Consider the following 10513-nt stretch of genomic DNA (forward strand, 5'->3'; position numbering starts at 1 on the left):
AGCCAAAGGCTATGCATAGAGAGAAGAGGTTGATTATGAAGATACACTTTCTCCCGTAGCCATACTTAAATCAATTCTCATACTCTTTTTCATAGTTGCGTGCATGGATTATGTGATATGGCAAATGAACGTAAAGACAATATTTCTGAATGGCTATCTAGACGAGACCATTTATATGTCTCAACCAGAAGGGTTTGAAGTCAAAGGTCAAAAGAAAAATGTTTGCAAGCTTCTTAGGTCCATTTATGGACTGAAACAAGCTTCAAGATCTTAGAATCTAAGATTTGATGACACAATAAAATCGTATGGTTTTGAACAAAACGTTGATGAACCTTGTGTCTATAAAAAAATCAAAGATGGAATACTGGTCTTCTTAATTCTTTACGTTGGAAAGGACGTAGAAACATTAACAAAAGTAAAGAAATAACTATCTGAACAGTTCTAAATGAAGGTTGGGAGAAGCAAACTATGTTCTGCCATTCAGATCCTTAGGGATCAACAGAACACAATTTTGGCGCTGTTTCAAGCAACTTATATTGATAAGGTGGAACACTTCGGTATGCAAAATTCCCAAAATGGTTACAACCCTGCCAGTGAAACGCCCCTATTTCAATTTGTACCCCTTGCTCCTGATATTGTCCCTTCTGCTATGTTGTTAAACTTCGGTATGTTGCAGCACCTACATCTAAGGGGGCTTTTGTTGTGCCTCCTGGCACCAAGAAACGTTACAAGAAGCCCAAGTCATCTTCCAAGTCACTCGGTTCACTCTTTCGCATGCCTTCTGAACACTAAGGGGGGAGTAGTTCTTGACATCATGGTCTTTCTATTTTTTTCTTCAGAAACTACTGTGTCAAGTTTTTACCTTCTATGTTTTTGTTAAACTTTATGTTGATACTTTGATATATTTTGAGCGGGTGGTTGACTTTGTTTTGATGTGCCTAGGTTCTTTTTGATAGATCAGCTGTTGTTTCTGTGGTACTTTGTCTAGTCTTTTATGTTTTTGTAAGCTAAATTGAAATTCCATTAGGTTCATTGTTCACATGCATGCATGACAAAGGGAGAGTTTGTAAGTGCATCTATTTTTTCATGCATTGAACATCATGTTTAGACATGCATTTGCATGTTAACATACCAAAAGCACATTTTATCAATCTCATGTTTTTCATATTTTGAATATCATGTTAAGACGTGTTTTTGAATGATGAGATATCAGAATCACTCAACACTTGATTTTAATTTAGCACATGTTTTGATGAGTTGTCTTTCCATAACTGGGTCATAGTGTATATATATATATTCTTTTTGTGTATGTTTACCCTACCGTTTTAGCAGGTAAAAAGTTATTTCATCAAGAAACATTCTCTGCAAAGGTCTAAAGCATTCTTTGCTTCATTATTCATTGGCCCATGGGGAGCTCGAGTTGAAGCTGAAGGGAGTCTAGCAAACCATTATACCAGTGGGAGACTAGTTGCTTGAAGATTTACACTAAAATATAGGGAGTTGATTGCTTGTGTTGTAAAGCTATTTGAAAAGGGAGTTTTGAATTGTGTTTATTGCATTGTATCTTGTAATAATTAAAAGTATTGTTAGTGGATTTGCTTCTCCTCCGAGCAACGTCTCATGGAGTAGGTTGAGAGAAATCATAGCTGAACCATGTAAAAATGCTTGTGTCATTTTTTGTTTTCTGCACTATAATTTTCACTTAAATCTGAATGTTAGTGATTAGTTCTTGTGGGTAATTAGTAGAATCAATTGCAGAATTGTATTATATATAATTTTTCATTTAGGCGATGTGAATTAAGTGGTGTGACTAAGTCCTACAATATATAGTAGCTATTTTGTTTTTGCCATCACATTTTTGGTAGCTGAATAGTGTATTACAAGAAATCATTCTCTGAAAAGGTTTGAAGTTTTCTAAGCTTCGTTGTTTATTAACTATGGTGGTCTTGGTGTTTGGTTCACCTTCTACATTCTGCTTTTATTAGTCATCTAAAGCTCGACGAGAGCTCAAGCTGCACCTCGAGAGGATATATAACATTTTGAGTAAACTGTTGCATTTTAATTAGTTGGGAACATACTATCACATAATCAATAAAACTGGAAATTTGAGTATGATGGATCCAACATTTTGCATATTTCATATGATAATATCAAAATTACATACATGACCAATCACAGAAACACACGAAATATTAGTATATGAAGATAATTAATTGATTTTCATGTTAAATATAGAAAATGAAATAAAGAAGAGGAATGTTCATATATAAAACTCTTTTCGATATCTAATGAAAGCAGTAGTCTACACTACAAAAGTGCGGTTTAATACTACGAAGCATCAAACGTTGCGTTGAAATAATAGTACATGGTTATAAAATTAGTGAAAGTTAAAATAATCATTGGAACCGTAATAGAAGCTTATTTATTATTCTTCACCAATAATTTTATTTCAAACATTTTTACACTATTCTCTCGTATTAGAAATAAACTGAGCGTTAAATTATGTAAATAACAAATTAATTTGTATTAACATATCGTGTATACATGGATACAAATATACATTTGGAAATTTCATGTTATATGCATAATAATTTAGTAAAATTTTTTATATACCAACATTAGTTATTATACTAAATATATGATAATTTTAATTTTTTAGACAAAAATACTCATAACATTCAAACACTCATTTTCTCTCTCAATCCGAACACTCTCTCTCTCTCTAACATTTGTCATTCTCTCACTCTCTCTCATTCTAATATTGTAGATCTTATTACCAATTTTTTTTTTTAAAAAAAATCATCTGAAACAAACATTTGAGTGAAATAATATGAACATCTAAAGCTTTCGTCAAATTTCAGTGTAGAGTATTGAAATTGTATCGAAAAATCATTGTTTGCCCTAAAATCAAGTTTTCATGACTGTATCGCAATAATATCGATACACCATTGAATTTTCATCGAAACACTATCGATTTTGCATCGAAAAAGCATCGTACTAGCTAAAAATCAAGTTTTAAGTTACTATTATAAACATATGACAATTTTAATTTTTTAGACAAAAATACCCCTAACATTCAAACACTCATTTTCTCCCTCAATCCGAACACTCTCTCTCTCTAACATTTGTCATTCTCTCACTATCTCTCATTCTAATCTTGTAGATCTCAAGAAAATACCAATTTTTTTAAAAAAAAATCATCTGAAACAAACATTTGAGTGAAATAATATGAATATCTAAAGCTTTCGTCAAATTTCAGTGCAGAGCATCGAAATTGCATCGAGAAATCATTGTTTGGCCTAAAATTAAGTTTTCATGACTGCATCGTAATAATATCGAAACACTATCGATTTTGCATCGAAAAAGCATCGTACAGGCTAAAAATCAAGTTTTTATTATTGCATCGCTATGACATCGAAACACCATTGATTTTGCATCGAAAATGCATCATTTTGGCCAAAAAATAAATTCTTAGGAATGCATCGCAAGAGCATCAAAACACCATCGATTTTGCATCGAAAAAGAATCATTTTGGCCAAAAATAAACTTTTCATAATTGCATCGCAACATCAAAACATCATCGATTTTTCATCGAAAAAGCATTGTTTTGGCAAAAAAATAGGTTTTCATGATTGCATCGCAAGAACATCGAAACACCATCAATTTTGCATCAAAAAAATATCGTTTTTGCAAAAAATGAAGTTCATGATTGCATCGCTTGAGCATCGATATTGAATAAAAAATGCATCGTTTTGATGCAATTTAGATGCTTTTTTTATCGTGTTTTGATGAAAAATCGATGATGTTTTGATACAAAATCGATGGTGTTTCGATGCTTTTGTGATGCAATCATTACAACTTGCTTTTTTTTTGCAAAAACTATGTTTTTGTTCGATGCAAAATCGATCGTCTTTCAATGCCAAATCGATAGTGTTTCGACGCAAAATCTATGGTGTTTCGATGTTGTTGCGATGCAATCATAAAAACTTTATTTTTGTTTCATACGATGCTTTTTCGAGGCAACTTTGATACTCTGCACTGAAATTTGACAAAAACTTTGGAGGTTCAATTTTTTTTTCATACAAATGTCGATTTCAGATGATTTTTTTTTTAATTTTAGTATTTTTACGAGATCTACAAGATTAGAATAATAGAGAGAGTGAGAGAATGATAAATGTTAAAGAGAGAGTTCAAATCGAGAGTGAAAAGATGTTTGAATGTTAGGAGAATTTGTCTAAAAAAATTGAAATTGTCATATATTTGGGATAGTAACTTATGTTAGCATATTAAATTTTTTTACCGAGTTGTACATACAAAGACATTTTTTTTATTGATAAATGATATAAATACTTGATTAATTACCTAATTGTTGTGTGCAGTAGCTCTAATCAGATCTTCTAAACTGTACCTACCTTGCTATACAACTATTAATTTAAAACTCCATATACCAGACTAGTAAGACATCTAGACATTGAATCTCATTACTAGCCATCTAGAGACCTAAGTATTTTTCCTGAGTACTACTTTGGTCGAGCAACATATCATATAAATCGTACACATGTCAAGATATTAATGCTGTTCTTGGTTTCTTGTGTTTTCTTGGATCTAATTCACAGGGCCAAAGCCCAAACTTTACCTAGGAATATATTACTAAAACATCCATGATAATACTAATCAAATATATAAATAAAAGAACACAAAATAAAGAACCAAAAACAAAAAAACTCCATAATTTACTATGAAAAAAAGAGCTTGATTTATTTACCCATGGTGCTGCGCCATATATATTAATAAGACAGTTCAATAATATATAAATATATATAATATATGAAGAAATCAATGGAGGTACCGGACTTCGAGATGTGCATGGCCAAAAACCGTAAAACAAAAGCATATAATACATATCAGTTTTTGACGCTGATTTGATACTCTGATGGAACTAACCGTAAGAGCAGCGGCGCCAGCAACAGTAGCAGCAAGTATCAGCAGCCGCCGCCAAAATCACGTCCATCAACGAAAGCAGATAATTCATTAAAAACACTCCTATAAAAATTAATAAAATAAATAAATAAAACCCTTTCGTCGACCCTCAATATAATCCAATACCCAATAAAAAGAAGATTTCAAAAATAAAAATGCCCCATTTGATGAAAGAAAGTCGGAGAATCAGAACCATTGGATCTGAGAAACGAAACGACATTATCCTATGAGTCACATCAGTACACCAGTAGACGTGGCTGACTGCATAGACGACTGCAGCTGGAGAAGATGGTGGTAACAGTCGGCGGCTGTCGGCCTCTGTTCAGGGTTCTGGTCCAAACACCGGTTCTGAAGCTCCCTCAACATCTTCGGCACACTCGTTACTCCACACGTCCTCACCAGGTACCCAACCCCCCACACGTCCACCTTCACCCCATGCAAACCCCTCTCCATCTCCGGCGCGTGCCTACCACGCGACGGCGCCTGATCACCGATCCCTGCTACCTGAACCATCGGATATATCTGAGGCGACACCACGGCCTCCTCGAACCCCGAGACGAACCACTCGTTCTCTCTGTCCACCCGCCTCACCACCTTGTCCCAGCTTAAACCCCTATGCATGAACGACAAGTCGTGTAAAGCCACCAGGGCTTTGGTCACGCACTTGAGCGACTCTACTAGTTGGTCATAGTTGATGGGCCTGGAGGGCTTTGAATAACCTCTGGGCTTGAACACCAGGCCCAAATCTTTCTCCGACGACCGGTGAATAAACTCGGCGTGTGGGATCCGGTGGTCCAAGAAATCGTATATTTCTTTGACTGCGGCCCACTTTCTCCTATTGGGGTAGAATCTAGTCACAGTGTTTGGTGTAATCTCCGTCACGTTTCCATTACCCATGTCGAGTCTCTCGAAATCGCTATAAGGAATTATTTTAGAGCTGCCCACGTTGATGATGTTGCTAACGCTGTGGAAGCTGCGGTCGGCTAGTAAAGGCAGTAGAATTGCAATTCGATAACATGGGATTAGGGCTTTTAGTCGATCTGACGGTGAGGATAAGTCTAGGGACTGTAGATCAGTCCGGATTATACGGTCCTGATTAGCCCCTCGACTTAGTGCACAAAATGTTACCAAAAACCCAACTGCGTAGTAACCTAATATGTATGGAAGGTCTTGATAAGTCCACAGGAGTTTTTCCACTATTGAATTAGATGGGTCAATTTGACCTTCTCTTAATTGATCAGTCTCTTCTCCTCTCCACAAACAAAAGTTTCTTATAAAACCTGTCAAGTTTGGCCATTGGTCTTGTAAAACTTCGGTTGACGATGGATTAGTGGGTTTGCGAACGATGACCATCTCAACTGAGCAGAATTTTGACACGACTCGGTTAATGCAATCGTCCCATAGGCCAATAAAGGAGTCTCTACTTGTTGAAGTGGAACTGGTAAGACTAGGTGTTGTACGGATTATGGGACTGAGTATATCGTATGTGAAAGCTCTACAGTCTAGTAATTCATTTGAGATTGTAAAGAAATGTTCTTTCCCTTGAGGTAAGTCTCGATAAACATCCTTGCGAAGTGGCAAACGTAGCTCTTCCGGTGGTGCCTCTTGTAAATACCATGAGAGCTCGAACAAGGTTGGGATTGATGGCGGAGGAACTCGAAGACATCCCACGTAGTAATCAGTTGGATCTTGAAAATCCCATGGTGGAATCGCTGAACCAACAAACTAATTAATTAGCTAGGATGACCGTGTGTATGCCTATAATATAAATAGATATCTATATTGTATGGTGTATACACAGTGACTAACCTAAAAAAATTATGTGACGTATGTATATTAAAATTAATAAAGATATTAGCTACAAACATGTCACATTTATTTTAACTTTATCTAAGGAGACTCACATCTTACGGAGGAGGGTTCCGTGAATGGTAGCTGGTGAACTTTCTCAGCGAAGCCTGGCATGCACGATTATGAATTTAAAGAAAAATATATATTTTTTTCATTACAAAACATATGGAAGATTCCAATATTTTGTAGCATTATAAAATAAGAAACACGTAATAACAGTTACCAGAAGCAGAGACCCCGAGAAAGGCTTTTTCCTGCCAAAAACTTTGACTTGTGTCCGGAAACGAAATCTGTCAACCGAGAAGCCTCGTAGTGGACCTTCTTCGAAAGCTTCCATTGTGCTGGCAACCATGGCATCATCCAAGTAAGTGAGCTCATCAGCATTCAAGAAACTCGAGCTTTGTAACTTCACTCTACCCCTATGGAGCTCACCTTCTTCAGCCCACAAACTCACTGATTCTTCCCAAGTCATTCGAATCTTACCAATTCGACGAAGCTCCTTCGAAGATATTGATGGTGGAGATGGGCCCCCGATGTCTACAGACGACTCAAACCCCATTAAGCCCCCTCTCCCACCTAGTAAAATGTCTCAACCCCGGTTCCCATAATCAATTGCTTTGTCGTCCTAACTGCGTACATATATTTATATATATATATATTAAAGAAAGAGAGAGAGAAGAGAGAGCAATTATTTATTGCATTTCTAGATATGTAATAATTAATGAGAAGAAAAAAAAAGAACCAGATCAAACCTGCAGAGAGAGTAAACTGATCATCTTCCTTGAAAGGAGGTGGAGCAGGAAGAGCTCTAGATTCTCCGGCAACAATTAGGGAACCTCCTGGTCTGGTCTGTGGTGTTCTCATTTTAGAGCCCATAAACTGAGAAAGCTCCTCAAAGACTTCTTCATCAAACGAAGCAGGCAATCTATGAAGCTTCCTCTCATAAGGGGAAAGCCTAAAATAGCTTTTACCAACTTGTTCTCTCTCGCCTCCTCTTTCCACTCATAAACTTTCCGAAACTCTCCAACATGTTATCCCATTTGGTTCCGGCTGTTTTAGCGTCTCTATTAACCCCATGCCGTGAAGAAATTCTGCCACTTCTTTATCCTTATCGGCTCTAGTCTTCCCTTTAGTTTGAGAACCAAGATTATCGGTACCACTTGCTGATTCCAGTCTCGATGATGACCCGCCTTGGTATTGGACCCTCCAAGCCCGGCTAACCACAACATCTCGTTAGGTTTCCACACAGGGCTCACGTATTTACCTTTTCTAAATTGTTGGTGAACTGGGTTTCCCGGCTAGCTCGGGCTTGCTTGTGTCTTGACCGGAGGCTGAGAGAGATGGAAGAGAGTGAGATGGAGACGACGCCGTATCGGAGGATGAAGCTCCCGTACTGTGGAGTACTACTTGGGGAGGTGGTTGTTGCTGGGGGCGCCGATATTGGGCTTGATTCTCGGTGAGAATTGTGATTTGGGCAGTTGTTTCTGCTGAGAAGAAGGGGACGGGAGTATCTTCCATTGGCCAGTGGTGTATCGAGGTCTCTTGGGATTATTCACTGCTGCAGCCTGATCAAACTGTTGATCGAACGGTTGAGAAGAAGTTGCACCACTAGGATATATAAAGGACTTGATATTATATGTGGGCGGCTCCACTTACGACTATGGTGGACGGCTGTTGGTGTTGGTGGTGGTGGTGAGGTCTGGTTTCGTTTGATTCGTCTAATATTGCATCTTTAGGAGAAGAAGATGAAATTTGTTGCTGCTGAGACTGCGGCTGCAGCTGTTGTTTAGGTGGCTGCGGTTTCTTTGTTGTTTCTCCCTTGTTGTCACCCATCTTTAATGGGCCCCCAACAAAAAAAATTCTTTATCTGGAGTGGAGAGAAAGAAAACTTTAGAAGATAACCAGAACAAGAATAACGAGTGCCATTAGTGTAGAACTAGTTTGGTTTAAGGGTTTCGCTTTCGCTCACAACTCACAATTAATGGTTCTGTTTCAGTTTCAGTTAATTCGAGAAAGTAAAGAGAAAATAGTATTGGGGGACTTGAGAGTGAGCAGCTGAATCTCCTAAAAGGAAAGTCGCCCAAAGAGAGAAGAGTAGTATAGCTAGGTGTATAGGGTTCTTAAGCAAAGCTGAAAGGAAAGAAAAATAAAAACTAATAATAAACGATCAATGTAAAATATATATATATTTATATGTATATATACCCAAAAAAAAAAAAAGTTGTGGGTTGTGGAACTGGCATTGAATGTGACACTTCGGCCCAATTAATAATGTTAATTAATACAACCATCACATTGGGGATTTATTCTTGATCTTGATCTGTCATTTTGACAACTATGTGTATGAGTTTTTGTAAGAAGAGAGATCATAGAGATTGAAAGACTAGAGATGGTAACATGTAGCAATGGGGATGATTAGGGTGGGGCCATGATTGTACTACTGCAACTGAGTAACGCGGCTCTAAGAAGAACTACATTGTTTTATTCAATGTGATCCAAGGCATTTAATTTTGGTTTTTTTTTTTCTTCTTCTTTTAATAGTGTTATTGTTTTGTTTGCTTGTAATGGAGAAAGGGAAAGATAGAAAAAATTGAAGCAAGTAAAAGGGCTTTATTATTGGTATTCATTCATCAGTGTTTGAGGAAGTGAGTGGAGACTGAGAGTAAGTGAGTGAGGGTGAGAGAGAGAAAGAAAGATGTATTTAGGTTTAGCAGCAGAACGATGGGGACTGGTCGAATCGATGACTCTGCTCCAATGACTCGTATGACTCTCTTTGGCCACGTCCTCGTTGGCTTCTTCTTGTTTGTTGCTTTCATTCACTTTCCATGAGACTGATTTTCTCTCTCTTTTTATTTAATTATTTAATATTTTTAATTATTTTGAAGAAGAGATGCTCATTTATTGTAATTCATTAAACAACTTCCTTACTTTTGTAGTACAGAATCTCTGCCTCTTTAATCATATGCATTCCTTTAATTGAAACACATTAGTGTTGAAAGGCAGCCAAGAGTAAGAGCTTTTTTTTTCAAATGTATTTTGTTGTGCAATGTGTTGAGGGGACGGGAAGCCATAAAATTTCTTTTATTTAAATGGGAAAGTGGATACAAGACCATTGACTCTGAATAACGTAACACCAATCTAGAATCTACATATACCAACCCAAAAAAAAAACTTATTTCTCTTTTATATAAAAGGTGTAATAATAAAAATTATTGATTTGAAAGGATTTTATTTTTTCCTTGGCTTTAAAGGATTATTTTTTATATTTAACAAATTATTCTTATATTTAACTTAACTTAAATTTAAGTAAATAAATAATTAATTAAACAAATTAAAATATAATATTTTTGAAATATTTTAGAATAATAATTATTTAAAATAATAAAATCACACATTTTATAACTTAAATAAAATTTAATTAAACTTAAATTTCAAGTATTAGAATAATATGATATTAAACATTTAATATAATATGATTTACCATGAACAAGCAACAAATTTCTTTTAAAAAAAATAACAACAAACTTAAATTTAAAATCACATATAATATTAATATTATATTAAACATATAATATATAATATCTTGTTGTCACTGTGAAATTAAAAAATTAGAAAAAACTTAAACTTAAATAAAAATAAATAAATTAATTAAAATAAGATATTATATGATAATTTAAATAAT

General features: G+C 35.7%; 1 protein-coding gene across 1 annotated transcript; it reads right to left on the bottom strand.

Annotated features, from left to right (window-relative positions):
- Positions 1-4732: 4732 nt before the first annotated feature.
- Positions 4733-9067, bottom strand: LOC133834824 (uncharacterized). The gene is given in 12 exon segments (XM_062264578.1): positions 4733-6692; positions 6885-6943; positions 7065-7410; positions 7413-7460; positions 7584-7829; positions 7832-7858; positions 7861-7914; positions 7917-8048; positions 8051-8130; positions 8132-8307; positions 8310-8472; positions 8474-9067. Coding segments are annotated over 12 exon segments (3003 nt in total). The 5' UTR covers positions 8665-9067; the 3' UTR covers positions 4733-5211.
- Between the last annotated feature and the right edge of the window lie 1446 nt (positions 9068-10513).

This window comes from Humulus lupulus, chromosome 5 (assembly GCF_963169125.1).
Source record: "Humulus lupulus chromosome 5, drHumLupu1.1, whole genome shotgun sequence".
Classification (NCBI taxonomy): domain Eukaryota; kingdom Viridiplantae; phylum Streptophyta; class Magnoliopsida; order Rosales; family Cannabaceae; genus Humulus; species Humulus lupulus.